General features: G+C 34.3%; 1 protein-coding gene across 1 annotated transcript in view; it reads left to right on the top strand.

Moving 5' to 3' along the window:
- The window catches only part of LRP1B (LDL receptor related protein 1B), a 471,012-nt gene that overhangs the window by 293,911 nt on the left and 157,492 nt on the right, over positions 1-19,609 (top strand). Inside the window, exons 40-41 of the mRNA XM_027793849.2 lie at positions 14,462-14,651; positions 16,100-16,304. Coding sequence (XP_027649650.2) covers positions 14,462-14,651; positions 16,100-16,304 — 395 coding nt within the window. The remainder of the gene's footprint in view (positions 1-14,461; positions 14,652-16,099; positions 16,305-19,609) is intronic.

Here is a 19,609-nt window from a genome sequence, read left to right as displayed (position 1 = left end):
GTGTTACAAAACCTCTTTTTTTACTTTGAGTTTTTATGTATGCATATTTTAGAGGAATTAATGATATCTGTAGTAAGATACGGTAAATAGAAACTAAGCAATGTTGTCAGAATGTTCTCATTACTCACAGGAAAGCATTAAAACCTAGGGATTCAGACTTGAGTGTAGCTGTTGGAAAGGGACAAACAGGCTACAGAAACGTGCAGTGGTGACATGCAAGCCCTAGGGTAACTCTGGTGTTCTCTCTCTGAAAGAGATTAACTAAGTACGACATGGAAAACCACTAGAAATTTTTACATTTTAAACAGACAAAGAGAAAGGAATACTGGTGAAGCACCAGTGCAGATACAAATTGGTTTTTTAAAAGAACAATAAAGTATTCCTCATTACTTTATAATAGGTTGTTGTACAAGAGCTAAAGACATTCCATAAAGCGTACTTGAGAATTATAGTTTTAAGAAATTGTTAGGAAGTGTTTCTACTTGTAATCTTAATATGCCAAATTTCTTTTTTCATTAGCAGAGTCAGCACTCTGAATAATTGAATGTCAGATGAAATTTTGTATCCTTGCAAAAAGCGTACTGTATATGCTTGAGATGTATTTGTGAACTGTGGTGTTTGTTTTCTAGAAATGCTTAAGTTGTTTTTTTCATTGTAAATGAGAAGGGATTTCACATCCCCATATATGTTAGTTTATTGTTCTCCTTCATGTGTTTTAAACCCCTTTTCTTCATGTTGAGGCATTCATTTTAAGCTGGTATTTTTGTACTACATATCCTTCCTTTTCCCCAGTCTGCATGTGGTTTTCTCTCACTGGAAACAGGAGTCAGTTCATGAGGCTGCTTGATATAGTGGAAGTATTTGACTGACAGTGATACCTATAACAGAGAAAGCAGCGGTAAGACAGGTTGACACCAATGATTCCATTCACAGGAAGATATGAAATTCTAAAATTCTTTGATTCTCATTTTAATATAACTATATGCAATTATATAGAAATTATTAAATGGAATCCAGCTGAGAGATTTTAGTAATAATATTTCATTGCAGGATTAAAAAAAATCTTTGACAATAATTTTGCTATCTTTTTCTTCCAGAATTATTGGTATGCATCTGTACCAAGTTTTACTTTATTAGGGAGAGACTCAAAACCACACTGGAAATTTCTAGTGTGGTTTTAACAATTCTACAAGCCCTTTCTACCTCATTAATTTGAAGTCTACAAATCGTGCAAACCTTTACTCAATATTTGACTCAAATAAAGAAAATAGAGTACGTTATATACAAGGTAACTATTGTTCCAGATTTTTAGTTCATTGAATGTAGATCTGCTCATAAACAATCCATTAGCTGATGGATTCCTACCTCACTGAAATCAGATATGCCGCTCAAATCTAACACATTCGTGAACTTTTCTGCACACTAAAACCAGAGTTAAGATATATAGAGCCCTTTGTTAAACAGGTTTCCACTTCACTAAAAAAAGATTTACAACTCGCGAGCAACCCATTATCTAACATGTTTTTAGCTCACTGAGAACAGATTTACTACCCAGAAACAACCCATTATCTAACATGTTTCCAGTTCACTGGAAACAGATTTACAACTCATACGCAAGCTATTATCTAACATAGTTCCGACTCACTGAATATTGATTTAGAATTCATAAACAACCCATTATCTGACAAATTTGCACCTCACTGAACAGATTTGCAACTCATAAACAACCCATTAGCTTACACATTTTCGGCTCAGGGAAAGTAGATTTACAGCATATAAACAACTTTATCTAACTTGTTCCAGTTCACTAAGAGCCGATTCAAAACTCAGCAAGAATCCGGTACCTGATAGGGTTCTGTCTTCAGCAGGAAGAAATGATAACAACGACAGAAAAGCAGTGTAGCATGTGCACAGTATGCCATACCCTAACACCAGGGTGGGGTTTTCTTTGGGGTTTTTTTGGTTTGGTTTTTGGTGGGGGTTTTTTTGTGCAGCATAGGTTTTTGGAGTGAATTCTTTCTTTATCTCTGAACTCCACTGATGAAATGAGCATTACTTCCTTTGCCCGCTCAGTAGTGACTTTTTCTTTTTTACTTTTGTAAGTAACTTTATGGGATTAATGTTTCTTGAATGCCAGTTTAAGAAACAATGGCCATGTTCTTGGCTGTGATTTCTCACAAATATTCTTTTGGGTGATGAATTATCTAGCCACTCAGTATCACTTATGATCTTACGGCAGTAGTATCATGTTTAACCCCACCTGCAGACATTTTTAAAATCAACTTATTGACGTAGCAATACCTATTGTTGTGACATGGCTACCATCTATATGATGTGTTTTGAGATCAGTCTTTCAAAAAAGTGTCTAAGACGTTGTATTTGAATTTCTTTCTTGCTTTAAGTACACACTTTGAGAAGTATTAGACTATGAAGGATTAAGTAGGTACTTACTGTGGGGTCCCACCCACCTGCTAATTATTTTATAACCTTCTGCTTTTTAGGTGTAAAGGTCAGCCTTGAAGTTCACTTTGCAAAGGCTGGGCTGCTTCTGCTTCTAACCTGTGACCTAAGCTGGCTATACATTTGTGTCCTCTTATGTTGTAAAAGCTTTCTGAACCTGTTAAGGCAAAATGTTTGAGGGCCTTCATGATGTTCCTAGTTTTCATTGTCAATGGTAGTCCTTTGTAAAACAAAACACATTCACAGGGATTCTATTTGGAAAATTCATGCTGTATATATATTTCTTTGCTCTTTCAGTTTGAGGAGTATTTTAGGATTCACTGGGCAAAAAGGAGTATTTTTTTCATTTCATGTAAGCTTTCCAGAGCTTTTGATTGTGAGAAGCAGTGCCTTGACAAATTAAATCCTAATTCATTTGGTAGTCTAGAGGAGATCCAGGGAGATTACATACACTTTGAAAGATATTTTTCATTTAATTTTAGCCACCAATGGACTGTAGGCTTTGCAGAAATTTAAAAGAAGGCATTACATACAAAAAGAGGAACAAAAGGTAAGCAATTCACATGGAAGTGGAACAGTTTAAATCAATATATTGGGGTGGCCCTCTTTCTATTATCTTTACAATTTCTGTTCATCCCTGCTAGAACTAGGCCTTCTAACTGTTGCCAGTCTCGCTGGGAGAATTTGTTACTGAAAACAGGCTAAAATTTGAGCAGTATACAGAAAAAAAAGCACAGAAATTAGTAGCAGTTAAAGGTACAGAGTTACGTTAGGACGTATATTGAAATCTGACTTGTTCAAAACTGGTACAGGTTATCAGTATGCATTTGGAACAGTACGATCTAGTCTTCTCTCAAAGGGAGGCTGGGGGAGAATTGTAAAAAACTCTTTATTTTCTTTAATCACTTCTAGACATATCAACACTATTTCAAACTTCAGAACCAGTTTCTGTAGCATTTAAACAGGAAGCCATTTCAAAGGCACTGTAATAAACATATGAAGTACTTTAAGTCTTGATAGATTTAAATGGACCTATCTTCCATCTGCAAGTAATTTTAAAGTAGATTGAAAATGAAAATGTTCAAGAGAAGCAAGCATGTATTTGATATATGAGATTTTTAATAGTGTATGCTTATCTGCTCTCATACCACATCTCCCATTGACTGTTGTTTTGTCAGCTGATAAATGGCAAGTTAACTTTACTTTTAATGATATGATGATCTGAATAAAGACTTCTACACAGAATTAGAAGTTGTCATTTGACTCTTAAAGTCCGTAAAAGGTAGTATATTATCCACAAAGTAGATTCTTTGTAGGTTTGATAAAGCAAAAAACTAATGGGAAACTTAATTGAATTAGTATCTTGAAGACCAGTATGCTAAACTTTTGATTACACATGATTACCACTGTGTATTGACTCATTAAGCCAAAAATACATTATATTGGATGGGATAAACATATGGGTTTTTTTCTTCTGTAATATCCAAGATTAAGCACTAATTCGCAAACCATCTGCTGAAGTTCTTCTCTTTACTTCGACATCCTTTCTTCTCTGCCTGCCTAGAAGCAGAGTGCCAGAGGAATGTCTGTTTTCATTCATCCTCCCCTGGTGAACATGACATTGTGTATCAGCAGCGCAGAAGAAGTCTAACATTTCTATTGACTGAGAATGTAGAGAAGACCATCTTGAACCATCTCTCTGATAAACCATCTGTGTAAGCTATCTTCCATCCCAGAAAAAATGCAAATTAAGGTTAGCTTAGTGGGTGACATGCTAGTTGATGACTAATTTGCAATAGGAAACAAGAAGCTGCCTCATAGCATTTCTGTAGATTGCTTTTGGTTGTCCTAAGCTATTTCAAAGCTTATATTTATACCAGGAAGGCTTTTTTTTTTTTTTTTTTTTTTTTTTTTTTTAACTGTCTCAGTTTCTAAGCTAGTAGTGCAATCTCCTTTTATTTTTATAGGTAGATATTCGAGACAATATATTAGCCAAAGCCTACCACAGTACATCTGTAGAAAAACAGTGTAGTTTCCAAGTAGGTTTAAAGTACAGCACGAGACAGAGGATCAATGAGGAAGTTAGAAACTAGAGGAGAGAAAAAAAGGAGGAGGAAAGGCAAAGGAAAGCAAATGAGAAAGAGGAAAAAGGATTAAGATGAGATAATCTCAATGAGCTGATTTTTTTCCCCAAGCTCTATGTAAGCAATGGCACTGAGACATTCTGCCAGTGTAACGTCTTTCACAGCACAAAAGGAAGTGTTATGTGAAAAAGTGCTCCTTCTGTTTTGAACTTTAGGCACTACTGTCTGTAGAAGGCAAAAATCTTTTCACTGCTAACATAAAGTGTCAGATTCTATGATGTATTGTAAGGCTTTTTTCAGTCTGAATCTTTTAAAGGTGTTCCAGTGTGTGCTACTATTCTTTCTAACTAAATGGGTCCAATTTAACTGTCAAAATGGCGTTTATGTTCCCATTTCTCTTACAGAGCATTAAATTTGGTACGTTGTGTGAGATCCCTTTAGTTTTGGAGCTTTCTTCTTCAGGAAATAAATTTTTAATCTGTTAAAAATAAATATTGTTGCTTTTAATTTCATAAATTAAATGATTCATTATAATTGTATGTATTGAAATATGGGTCCAGTGATTTTTCAGTTTTTAAAGGAGGGAAAGTAAGAGGCTTTTGTTAAGTCTAGAACATTGAAGTGATAAAAACTAAAATTTATTATTACAACTGCAGTCTTGTTCTTGTTAGCGAAAAGCGAAGTCTCTGGTTTATCACTACACTTTGCTTCTGGTTGTGGCTGCATATTGTGAGCAGTGGGTAAAATTCATGAGCTGTTGCTATAGATGGGTGAAGTTTACTAACTTTATATTAAGCAGTTGTTATTCCAGAAATATGTGATTCTGCACATTTCATGCTTTGTTTAGCTGTTCCTAGTTTGGGGCTCTGAAATATATTCATGACAGGACCTGACACACACTGATCTTTTAGTTCAGTATGTCCTGACTATTCCCAACCTCAGTATTCAGGAAAGGTGCTTCTGCCTATTAAATTTGAGATTATTCATGAAGAATTAATACTGTTTGTGACTGCTTCAGCTTTCCACACTGCCCCTAAATTTTTAGTGATGTAAATATTTGCTGATGTAAATTTTTACATCAGCAGCTGTTCCTTAGTTGCATGGAATGCAAAACTATCTTTTGTAAATTGTCCATAAAAAGGTATACAGAGGAATCACTTAAGATTTTTCCTTTGTTTTATTGCATAGAGTAATGTGATCCAGCAAATGTTGCTAGGTTATGAGCCTATTGTGTCATTAATTTTCTAATATCTCATTATTGTTTGATTTTTACTTCAACAGTAACAATAAGAATGCATGACTATATGTATTTATTAGAAGGCTTGTTAGTCTTAGGTTGGTCACTGTTAATAGTATTGATTTAAAGGTAGTAAGGCTCAATAGTAATTTTTTTTTTTTTTTTGAGTCTAGATGTAATGCATAAACGGATAGTGGGCTCTTGTAATTAGGAAAAAAGTTCTTCCATGACAGTTTTGAGGTTTGTTTTTTTAAAAAAAAAACCAATAAAACACTTCCATCTCTACATGTTAGCTTTCCATTCTAAAAGTCTGCCTGATTTTAAAGCTTATTTTACATGGATACTTTAACTGTATTGAAATTATGAAATTATAACACTTTTTAAATAGTAATGATATATTGAACTATACGGGGAGGGTAACGATTTACAGTTATACAAAATACTACTGTATTTCTAAATTGTTGAGTTCCCTAGATTTCCTTAACTATGTGATATATCGTTATTACTTTGCTACATTATTCCCTGCTGACCCTATAACAGTCCCTAAACCTAATCAAGGAGTAAGTTATATCTAGGATAATAGAGGACAGAATATTGCAGGTTTACATCTGTGTTGATGTTATTTTCTTCAGTGAGGTGTCAGGGAAGAACTATGGAAGGGCTATATCCATTGCTGGGAAAAAAAAGTAATTAAAGGTAGATACAGATTTCATCATAAAACACTGTAGGTTATTTTTCCCCCGTGATAAAAGGCCTAAATCATTCTTTGAAGAAGTGTATTATGGTCCACAAGAATATAGACATAGAATTAAACACATAATTGTTGTATTTAGTAACATAAACCAAACTTGATTTTTTAAAAGCTGATTATCATCGCAAATTATGATGATAGTGTCTGCTGTGGCTTGAATAATGTGGTTTCTAAATGCTGTTAACTGGGAGCCAAAAAGAAACCCAGTGTTTTGGCATATATAAGCATCATTCTAGATCAAGCTTACCATTTTCAAAGTCGTTTTTTTCCTTATTTTAAAGAGTTGATTACTTGTTCCATTTTGAGTTTCTGAGCTCATCTGTTTGATGCAGAAGCAAGCTAAACTGTATAGTGAAATGTAGAAAAACCGCTAGTGCCGGGGTGGGGGGTTAAAAAACAATTCAAATTGGCTAAAATTGATATGCTGCTATGAATTATCTATTTCTTGGCATACAACCTTTACAGAGCTCTTCCTGAATAACTGAAAATGTTTGTATGAGTGAATAGCATACTTCTGTCAGTCTCCATAATGAAATTAAAACCAAACAAATTGTTCCAGAAACACCATACAACTTGCTGGTTGATCCTTCAGGATCAGCTTTTCCTTCTGGTATCTGTCCTGTTTACATACATCATCACCACTCCTTAAGTTATAATGCCATATTAGTGAGCATGCAGGTATTCACAGGGTGTTCGTAGGTCTCCTGCTCTCAAATGTACAGCTTTGCCCCAAAGTGCAGACCTGCCTTGTCTAGCTCCCAACGGGGCTTTACCAATGATGTGCCACAGGAACATTGAATCAATATCTAATGCACTTCGTTAGTGCTTCTAATTTCATTGCACAGAAATATCATCCATCTGTTCTATACTATTCAGTTGGTTGGCTGGTTCATAAAAGTCTAATGATGTCATCAACTTCAGGTTAGGTTCATGGTATATTTCATGCTAAATTTTGATATTTCCTACTTGGGATACTTTTAACAGGTATTTTGTATAGACCCCTGTAAGTTCGCTGACGGATTATGAATATCCTACTACTTAGGCATCTGCCTGTCTTTCACACTGTACTTATTTCACAGATACACTCACTAATTACATAAGTACATGTCTTCACTCGATAAACTAAAGCAATGTTATAAATCCACAAAGATATTTACCTGCTAGTTTGTTTGGGGTTTTTTTCGGGATGTGTGTGAAGTGTTTCTTGAGCAGTTACCCAGTATTTGTGTGTTCATTTTTATTTGCATGTAGACTCAAATTTTAATTGTCATTAGGAAGACACCAAACATTTTGTTAGATGTGAGATTTTAGTATACACGTTCTACAAAAACAAAGGGTCTTTTTTTCTGGATTCAAAAATAATATATATTTTTTTCTTTAGATAGTTCTCAACAAATGCTAATTCTTTCCAACTCTGGCTGCTGCAATAAGGTTGAAGGAGTAATAAGGTTAATATCCGTGGAGATGTTTATAGTGGCTTGAACTTCAGCTAGTTGTTGCTTTGAGCAACCCAAAACTTTTGTTTATAGTATCTTACAGCATTTAATAATTTTTAATATGTAATAGTGTGTAGCATGGTTATATATTTTGGTGATACAAAAAAATGGTACCAATGTTTGCTGATTTATGGTATAATTCTAGCAAACTTTATGTATGTTCTGAAACAAAATAATATTCTTAGGCTAAATAGGATAATGAAATAGTTGGTTATTACAGTTCAGAGTTGTTTGTGTCATATATGATATTTAAAATCTCTGTTATGATAGAAGATACAATGGCCTTGTTTTACATGTGGCTGACAGAAGCAATTAAGAAACTAAATCACCTTCTACTTTTGGGACAAATGGAACTGATCTTGCTTTCTCTTTTTATTACTACTTAATATTTTCTTAGAATTTTTGGTTAGCAAAAGGCCTCCTGCTTTATGGTACTCGAAGAGCAAACTAGAAGGGTGAAGAAAGTTCTAATTGTGCAGTCAAATATGTGAACATAAACCTCTTACTTCAGGTGCTTTTTTTCTTGTGAGGCATTCTTTTCACCTCAGATGAAATGTGGCCACCTGTTACCTGTCACCCTAGCCGTACACAGACAGGTTGACAGAAAGCAGTGTCATCTCCCGTGGCCAGTCTGGTGTAACAGTTGACAGGCTGTGTTCTGAAAGGTAAATTGTGAAAGCCAATTCAGAGAATGAATAAAGATCAAGCAGGTGTTTAATGTTAAGTACTGAACATTAAAGCCTTCTCCAAAGTTCTGATATCAAAGTGCTGTTTATGCTCAATTTTATTACTTTGATGGCTTTTTAGTATTAAAAAAATTATGATGTTGACAGTTGTTCTTGCTTTACAGCTTTGCTAAAGAAAAGTAGTTGATAAAAATAGGAGATTAAAGGAAAAAGGTAATTGAACTGGTGCATCTGGAAAAGTTTAGTCTGTAAACTTCTTAGAGAATTTTAGAACTAGAAGGTAGGAACCTGAGAAATAGTACATACATTACCAAAAGTCAGAGGCAACAACTATTGGATAATTTATGTCATTTAGTATTTTTATTTTCTGTTTGCAATAATGAGGGAGCTTATTCTGAGTTCTTCAGTTACTGATTTGTTGCTTGTCTGTTCCCTGGGAAAGTCAGATGAAGATCAGCATGACAATATTTATAGGCTGCATCTCATCTGTGGGATGCAATCCATCTTCGTTAAGTTCAGTAAAAGTGATAGATAGCTTTTGGCAACGTAATGGTGTGATCACTCTACCATTGCCTTTGTAAATCATAAGCTGTTGCATTCTCTTGTGTAGATATTTAATCAGTTATACACCCCATTACTGATTTAATTCAGAATGTCAGTGGCAGGTGAATAATGTGAGTATTTGTATATTAATATCATATTGTATTAATGTTCCTTTCATTTAAGTATGCTATTCATGTGAAAATCATAAACTGTTGCTTCATGGCTAGAATAAATTTAATCAGTGCCATAGGCATCTAATGCCATCAGTGTTTTAATTCAATATGTCAGTGAAACAAATGTGTTTCTTTTCATTTCCAGTTTCTTTATGCTTTACTAATTCAGAATATTATATGATGCTGTGAAAATATGAAGCTGAGAGTAAACAAATTGCTAATTTTTATCCCATCAATGGATTTGGGGACTGAATTCCCAAAACATAGCACCAGATAGGATGAGTACATAGTACATATTTCTGATGTGTTTTAAAGTAACTGAGTATCTAATGATAAATTAACTTTTTTACAAAAAGCAGGACAAAACAAAACCCCAAAACAAAATGAAAACCACCCAGGGCTCTAGATTACTTTTAAAGGAAGTGTAAAATAAGTAAATATAAAACAATATAAATGCAAACTAATAATGATATAATACTAGAATGCATTTGTTTTGGAATCTTCTCCAGTGGCCTGTCTTTGGCAATATGAAGTTGCTAGAAGGTTTTTGTTTTAAAGAACTGCCTTGAAAGTGGTTAGGGGACCATTTCTAGGACCATTTCTGCCCTCAGTTGGCATGTATTGTCATCCATAAAAAATTTATAGGAGTTTTGGGATTCTTCACTAACCTCTTAAAATGTTTATTTTAACCTAGAAACAATGTAAACCAAAAAAAATATTATCTTAGCACTGATAACTTATTCAACTGAAGGTTTGCCTGATTAGTGAGTGTACTGCTGGTACTTCATCCATCTTGTACTGCACTCTAATAAGAACCAAGTTTCTTGTATTTTGTATTGTAAGAATTTATCTAAATCTTGGGTCACTTTAGCACCTACTCTCCAAGTCTTATGCTGTTGACTTTAAAACCACATTACATACAGATTTCTAAAAGCATTAAATTCTTTTCTTCTGTGTTGGTGGGATTCTGAATTTGATAAGTAAGGAACATGATAAAACTGTAGTTTTATTGGCAAATAAAAGAGAGTGCTTAATATAAATCTTCAGAATTTATACTTTTGGTGGAGCTATGCAAATGCATTTAGTATGTTTGCAGCAGATAGTTTTATATTTAATTAGTTTGTGTTCTTCCTTGTCTTACATAAAGGCAAATGAATTCCTATGATTTTAATTTTTAAAGAAGAGCATATTTTTTTGCTCTGAATTTTTGTGTTTGTGGTGTTTATGAAACCATTATCATACGCAGGCTTGTCACCTGAATGTTTTGATAGTTTCAGGTTTAATTTGCTGAAAGATGTGATCATCTAATTCTATCTTCTTCCTTAAAAAGCATATATAAATCAAGCAGTTCCTGAAGTTTTATTTGTGATAAAACATTTTCTTAATTGGATATCAGCTATTTCATTTCAGGCAGCTTTTACAGCCTGATTCTGTTGCTCAGTTATTGTCTGATTTTTATTTTTTTCCTTTCAGTCACAGTCTTAATCATTGAAATCCCTATTAATACAGAGATTTCTTGTTGGTTTTTTATTAAAATCTTAGCTTCCTAATTTTCTTTTAAAGTTATTGCTGCTGTTCTCTTTCAAATAATATGGTTTATTTATTGCTCCTGTTTTAGTTCTGCTCCACTCGGAACAAATGTATATATATAAGGTTTTTTTCAGAACTGCACATTTTAGGTATTTTTTTTAAAACAAGAGGAAGATGCATTTTTTGTCTGTATACTAAATGTTTGCTTGTCTCCATATACAGCATAACCTTCCATGACACTGTTTTCTAAAAATTTAGAAATTACCATTTTATAAACAGCAATCTTGAATTAACCTCCTATGACCATTTACAGACCTTACTATGAAGTTGCAGTGTAATGTGTTGGTCCAGTTTAAGAATGTGAAACTATAGTTTCTTATACCTGTAGAATGGAATTCTTGTCTAAAGTATAGAAATTGCAAATAAACCTGCATTTTATATAAATGTTGTATTTGAAGACTACTTTCACCATTCTAGTTGCATTCATCACAGCAGGAACAATATCATTATTTTTCTCTTCTGCAGAGGAGTTTTATGCTATGTTGTATAAACAATTCATTTTCAAATTCCTTGACAGATGCAGACAAGAAACAAAGCTAAATTTCATAGAAATTCAAGAGGTTGCACAAGGGGAATAATGATTCCCCCCACCCCCGATAGTCGTCTTTCAAATGAAGAGCGTGATTTGCAACAAATCTTAGTTAAATCCTTTCTTCCTAAGGGCTGTGTCTTTAACCACAAGGTGAAGACTTGATTTTATTTTTCTAAAAACTTCCATAACAAAGATGAAGAAATGCTCAACATTTACAGATATGAAAGGTAAAATAATGCAGTAAAATGCTCTGATTTGTTCATAACAAAGTTCAGAATTTGTCAGAAAACTTCAATACATCTTCTGTCATTTGTTAATAGAATCACAGAATGTCCTGAGTTGGAAGGAACCTGAGTTGTTGGATCATCAAGACCAACTCCTGACTCCACACAGGGAAACCTAAGAGTTAAACCATATATCTAAAAGCATTGTCCAGATTATATCTAAAAGTATTGGTTTTAGTTTAGAGAATTGTAAGCAGTGGTTAATTGGGATTCAGTTTATAATTTCAATGCAAATTAGTAGATCAAGTTAAAATTGTATTCCTGACTCTTCATTTTCACATTCATCAGACTTACTAAGTTTTCTTTAAAATTCATGGCTAGTGGAGGATTTGCAAGAAGTGACCAAGAATTGTATCAGAGGCCGTATCTAAACAGTACGGAGTTCTGGGCCAAGCCAGGGAGCACAGCGCTCAGTGTGCCTGATGTGTGCAGTGCTTGGCCTGCTGCGCGCAGTGCTTGGCCTGCTGCTTCTGGGACGATGTGGGCAGGCCAGGTTCCCTTTGGATCCTGTGTTGTGCTTCTCTGGCGCTGAGAAATTACTATTATATTTAGGTTTTCTTCTGGCTTACGCTGCTGACAGTTATGTGCTGGCCCTATGTCAGTCCTAAGAGCAGGATTTTGATTTTATGATATCAAGGATATTTTTTTGCATGTCCTGAAGCATGGTTTGAGAAAGTTAAATTGTGTGTGAGATGCGGAGATTTCAGTGGTGTGGAGCTCTCTGTGGGAACAAAACCTGATGTGGTCTTGTTTATACTCCCAAAAGAGATTTGGATTTGGTTGGTTGGTGGGTTTTTTTGGTTTGGTTTTGATTTGTTTTGTTTTTTCAGAAAGAGCAGGTTTTTTGCCAGAATAATACACGGGTTACAACTCAGAAGAAATTAGTTATTTTGTTCCAGAAGGTTGCCCTGGTATGAAGTAACATGCACGTGTTGTGTGTGCTCAGGGTTGCAAGACCCAAGAATGAAGCAACTGACTTTTTTAGTTCATAGGATAGACAGACATACCCAGAAACTACATTAAACCGTAGCTGATAATAAGACTGCATTCAGGCCTATTCTAAATAGTTTTAAAATACTTCAGAAGTAGTTTGCACATCTCTGTCACTATGTTTGAAAGAACTGATTGTCTTTGACTTCAGTTGGTGATTTCAGAAACAAGAAATAAAGCCTTCACTATATCTTTGCTATAGATGTTTTTGATGCTTAAAATTCAAAATAAATTAATAAAGCAACTAAATATTACATTCAAAGAAAGAACACATGTAACCCATTCCTCTTTTTGAAAACCAGAATTCCTATCAAAAGGGTCATCTTTGCAGTGCTCAGAAGATTGTTTTGTAATTTTCAAGTTGCCCTCAATGCCATTTTTAACGTTAACCTCAGTCACTTTTTTGAGTTACTTGTGAGTTAGGTATCTTTTATCATTAAATCTCCTTCATAACTAGGAAATCCCTTTTTACATATATTCACCTCCCTTTAAGGAGTGTCATCTAATTTATTTTTTCTATTCTTTCTTCTTTAAGACAAGTCACTGAGACTTTTCTACAAATATAGATAGATGTCCAAACGCTTCAGAAAGAGAACTAGAAAAAATTTATAATTACTCGCCTCATAGGTTTGATTTATTTATGTCTTAGTTTTGATTAAATGTTAGCACTTTCAGTGTGACCAAACTTTTTGGGGACTTTCCGTTCTGTGTATATGAATTGCATGGTAAAGATTACATCTTCCAGCAAGCCAAATGTAAATTGTAACAACCAGTGTAATGTAATCCTTATTAAATTTCTAGATTTTCAGCTTCTGTAGCTCATTAATAAGCTGTGTGAAACTTCTGGCTATTTTTTTTTTTTTTTTGAACAAAATAATAAGTGAAGTAATCAACTTACATTTCTGTAGTAATTTAAAAATAATGGTAGGAAATAATTACTCCTATTTCTCACAGTCTGTCACTTTTATATATTGGAATCAGATACAATTTATCTTTTCTGGATGTTAAATATATGTTTTAGCTGCTTATTAATATTTGCTTTGGTTTCCAGCTCACAGTTTTTTATGTAGAATGAATGAGTGTGGTATTGTGGCTCATTAAAATTATGTGTTAGTGCTGAGACCTTCAGAGTTGGTCTTTTCAGTATTTTTCAGAGGTTTAAAAAAGGCCTATACAGTTAATAACAAGACACTTTGATCCCTATTAATGTCTATCTGTGTTAGAAAATACATCGAAAGATAATGCTAAATGATACAAGTAATTGGTGAAAACATGCCCAAGACTTGGCTTAAGTGATATTTGAAGTTGTGACTGAATTATTGCTGTCTTGAATAGATGCTTATGATTTGTAATGTTATTATGTGAGTACACTGTAGTGCAAATATAGTACAGGGATATTAATAGTGATTTTGCTCTCTTTTTTGTTTTTTTTTTTAATTTAAATTTATGAAGAAGTAATAAGAGTTTGAGTCCAATTAAAAAACAAACAGGTGAAATGGTAAAAAATTTGACAGAGTCAATAGGCTGAAATGGCTAAACTTAGTGATTCTGCAGGATCAACTTCAAGGAAAAAGAAAACCAAAATGTCTTGTTAGCAGGAGTTTTATTAGCTCTGTCTGTAACAATGTCTTCCAGATGTTGGATCAGTGGAGGGCCTTGCTTATCATAGAGCTTGGGACACTCTCTATTGGACCAGTTCAACCACATCTTCGATCACAAGGCACACTGTTGACCAGAGGCGTCGAGGAGCTTTCAACCGAGAAGCAGTAATAACAATGTCTGAAGATGATCATCCACATGTGTTAGCTCTAGACGAATGTCAGAAGTATGTATTACATCTTTCTTTACCAGATTTGAGTTTTTGCCTAACATCAAGGACACGGCAACATTTCTTTATTTCACCATCAACTAATACTCTTGAACCCTATGGAAGTTAAGTAGATTTCTTCATTTAGGAGACAAATGTTGGTATCCATTTTTTAAAGCAATTGCAAAATTAAGATACAACATTTTATATGGGCTATGTTGCAGATCAAATAATCATTACATTTTTATGGAATGTTAAAAGTTTGACCTGATTTTTAGAAAAGTGAGCTAAATGCAAATTATCAAGAGTGATTATTTTATTGATTTCTTTTGCCACTCATTCTCACTGCTTAAATAAATACAAAATTAATATAAGGATTTACAAAGAGCAATCTGACTTTCATGTGTGGCAAATTGATAGGCCCATGTGTTTATCACAAAAATAAGTGTTGTATAATATTATATAACAAGAGATGTACATCTATGGTGCTTCTAGACAACATCCTGGGGAAAAAGGTTTTCGTTTAGTTCCCTTCCTGCCCCGCTCAGAAGACTGTGTTTCTGAGTAAGATAATAGGAGGTTTATATTTCTACTTCAGCCTCTTGCTTATAAATGTCTTACAAATTCGATTTACTTTCATCTTCTTTCTTAATTCTGGAAGAAAGGCAACCTGCTTTTTCTGCTTCTCTTAACTCTCCTTTGGGTAGGCTAGGCTGCCTTTCTGTCTTAAGTTCTGTTTTTAACTGGTGGTAGCTGAACATAAAACATTGCATGGGCAGTCGAGGTTATTTCCACGTGTGGTTTCACATACATTTTATGCAAGTTAACAGTTTATGCTATATTGTAAAATATGATTTATCCTGGTATCATAAACAAACCAACTAAATAGTTGTGGAGATTGCAATGAGAGGATGGGCGGGTTATGATCAATGTATAAATTGCATCCACAGCTCATTCCATAACATTTTTTCCACCATTATTTAGCAGCAGCAAGGAGCTGATTGAGCCTCCTGTAGAGCATGTTAAGATCACTTGATTCCTCATTATCAACCTTCTGCATACCAGTCCTTTGCTCTGTATCACAGTTCTGATATGGGAAAAGCTGCAGATTAATTTCACTGTTAGAAATTACTAATATAAACTTAATTCTGCTAATGTGTATTTGGTTACACAGCTTATATCTTTCTGTAATGGTATATTAGTATAGAGACATGACCGGACTTGATCACAGCTGTGAAAAGAAAAAAATATTTACTTGTATACAAGTTAATGAACTAGGAAACTGCTATAATTTATAGGATATTTGCTATTACATTCTCTTATTTACCACTGATTATCACACTTACATATAGACGCCATTCATAATTGTCTGTGAAGGCATATGTTTTCTCTGTTGTTCATTTCATAGAGAATTAAATTATAAAATGTATCTTATGGGTTTTTCTGCTATTTTGATTTTAATACAGCTTGATGTTTTGGACTAACTGGAATGAGCAGCTCCCAAGCATCATGAGATCTACCCTCTCAGGCAAAAATGCACAGGTTATCATTAGTACAGATATTCTGACACCAAATGGACTTACCATTGATCATAGGGCAGAGAAACTTTACTTTTCAGATGGCAGCTTGGGAAAAATTGAGAGGTGTGAATATGATGGATCACAAAGATACGTAAGTAAAACAAAAATCCCAAACATATTGATTGTAAACTTCTTTGTTTGCATTTGTTAGCATCGTTAAAATGAAAATATCACAGAAAGATCATTTGTTGCCTAAGTTTCTCCTAATATTTAGCTGTATATTAGATTTAAAACTGAAAAAAAACCCTCTGAACTGCAAGTAATGCTGTTTACTCAACATGTTCTAGTTTTTTGAATGACCTGCTGGAGATGCAGACCCTTACCATGCAAGCTGTTTGCATTAGTATTGAGCCTGAAGCATCACTGTCCTAAATGATTTATATCCACTTGAAAAAAATGCAGCGCTAAGTTTGGTGGAAGAGATAGAGAAATGTTCTGCTTCATATAGGAGGATTGTAATTTTCCTTTCAGTGCCAAACTTTTCTGAATACACTAGGATTTCTTTTCTGTAGTGCTTGAGTGTTACTCTATAAAACTTGTATTTTTCTAACTATACGTTTTCAGATGTATTCAACCGTACTCCATTACCTTTTTTATCATAACACACTTTGAACCTTGAGTGCTCTATGAGTTTTAGCTGAAGTACACCTTTTGCTTTAAATATGCTGAAGGCAGTTGATCTGTGCTCACAATTTTGTTGCATGTTTAGCTCTACATTCTTGTATAATGAAGTCTTCCTTTGGGGGATTTTGTACCTCCAAAAGTGCATGACAAAATGAATGAGGGGCATGTTCTGGCTTGTATTTTCAATTCGCACCTCTAGAAGATAATATTTGGTACATGAGCTCACTTTCATATATGTTTATGTAAAAAAAAATAAATAATATCCTTCACGTCCTGTATAAAAACTTTGAAATCTTTTACCATCTTAAATTGAAATTACATATTTTCCTGGAATCTTATCCATGAGAAGTTTCACATACTTTTTTTAGACAAAATTTCCTTATCAGTGCAAAAGAAGAGAGCCAATCTTTAACAGCAGATGTAAAATCAGCGTGACTAGGTATATAGTTTTGCATCATTTCCTTTCTCCTTTTGTTTTCATTTGTATAAATTAACCACAGCTTGCTAATGTTTTCACATGCAGCCGATATATCAGAAACTGGACAAACCAAATGTATTCCAAAGTATACAATCTCTGACTACATATTTACTGTGGAAATTGATTAACATTCTGGGTTTTTTGCTCAGTGAATCCACCTGCATATCTGAGAATAACATACAGAAGGCAGTTTGGTGGCTTTCTTTGGGATTTTGCTTTGTTTTTTCATTTGGAAGAGAAAAATTGAATTACTGTCTTTCCATTTTTCATATTAATCCTTGGGTTTTGTTATATCTTCATTCTAAATGTTATTCAAAATTCTTCCTTACTTTTTATTTACATTCAGGTCATATTTTCAAAGATGATTCATATCATATAAATCTATGTTACTGCTGTTACTGCTGCATCTTTTGTCAGATAATGAAACAGAACAGCACATGGTGTTCCAGATGTACATGTAACAGATATATATTGAACCATATAACAGCACAGTAGTATTTGCAGAATTCTTTATTATTCTCTGTCTTATGTTGCTAAATATTAGTGAAACGTATTGACTGGGTTGTGTGCAATCATCTCAAGAGTTCCTACTCAAATTACAAAATGATGTAACAAGTTCAAATGATCTATGCTTAATTTCTGCCATTTGATGTTTTTTCTTAAGTCCTGCTTCATCAGTTCTTCTAATATATATCCAGTCTTATCTGCCTTTATTCCTGACTAATTTCAACGATTATGTATCTGGACAGTACCTCAGTTTGCTATCTACCACATTACAGTATTTTTCAACTGGAATCTTGAGGAACTTGTTGCCATCTTAAAATCTAAGTATAGGAAATACAGGTAGAGGAAATTACCCATTTCTCTCATACTTGTCAGCTTTCTCAAGTGTTTTCTTTGTAAGACTTTGATCACAGTTTGAAAGTTCTAATATGTTACATCCTCGTCCTCTTGACTTCCTGTCCTTTATCTTCTATTTTGTGTTATTTTTGAAGACTGAGTATCTTAGAGGATTTTTTTTTATATTATTCCATCACATGATGTATTATTGTGCATTATTATAATTGTAAATTACAAAGTTCTGTTCTTGAAGTAAGGTTCATTGGTCAACTAAACATGCCTGTTTAAAAGACTGTCATGGTTTAACCCCGACTGGCAACCCAGCCCCACACAGCCGCTTGCTCACTCCGTCCACAGTGGGATGGGGAGAGAATCAGAAGAGTAAATGTGACAAAACTCATGGGCTGAGATAAAAACAGTTTAATAGGTAGAGCAAAAGCCACACACACAAGCAAAACAAAACAAGGGATTAATTCACTGCTGCCCATGGGCAGGCAGGTGTTCGGCCATCCCCAGGGAAGCAGGGCTCCATCAGGCAGAACGGTAACTCCATAACCCTGGGTGTGCCCCCTTCCTTCCTCTTCCCACAGTTGATATACTCAGCATGGTGTCATATGGTAATGAATATCCCTCTGACTAGTTCAGGGAAGCTGTCCTGGCCGTGTCCCCTCCAGTTTCCCGTGCCCCCCCAGCCCTCTCGCTGGCAGGGCCTGAGAAACTGAAAAGTCCTTGACTGAGTATAAACATCACCCAGCAACAACCGAAACCATCAGCATGCCATCAGCATTGCTCTTTCTTCAAATCCAAACCACAGCACTGCACCAGCTACTAAAATTAACACTATCCCAGCTGAAACCAGGACAAAGACACATGCAACTTTTATCCCCTTCACAACCAGGAACTTGTGCTAATACTTCATTGTGTTTGTCTGCAAATTTATTGTCAATTCAGAGACATTCTTAAGTTTCTGGAGCTTGAGGAGGTATGGGAACAGTTATATACATGCTATTTTATTCCAGTGATTTGCTTTGCTCAAGTACATCACCATCTCTGTCTATGAAGTTATTTGTTTATGTCACTACTATTTTGGTCACATTTATTAGGGAAAAGAGACAAATATCTCATTTAGATCATAAATGTAAATACATTTATAAATAATTGTCTTTATCCTCTATGCTTTCTTCAATGTGTTTTTTCTGAAAATGCCGCTTCTAAATTGGATATTTTCTGTTCCTCTTCTAGTTTAAGAGGGATTCTTAAACTATTTTTTTACAGTTATTTTTCAGTTAGAATTAACATTTTATTTATTTATTTATATTTCATTTTGGCTGCATCTCTACTTTGATGTATACATTTGTCTTGTACTGCTGTTCCTTTTCCATTTTGCTTTCATGTGCAGTTTCACTTTCCTGATCGTGTTTTACTTAAGGTTTTTGAATATGCTGTCAGTCAAG

Source organism: Falco peregrinus, chromosome 8, assembly GCF_023634155.1.
Source record: "Falco peregrinus isolate bFalPer1 chromosome 8, bFalPer1.pri, whole genome shotgun sequence".
NCBI classification, from domain to species: domain Eukaryota; kingdom Metazoa; phylum Chordata; class Aves; order Falconiformes; family Falconidae; genus Falco; species Falco peregrinus.
Note: the sequence above shows the minus strand (reverse complement) of the source record. Positions and strands in the feature narration are given on the sequence as shown.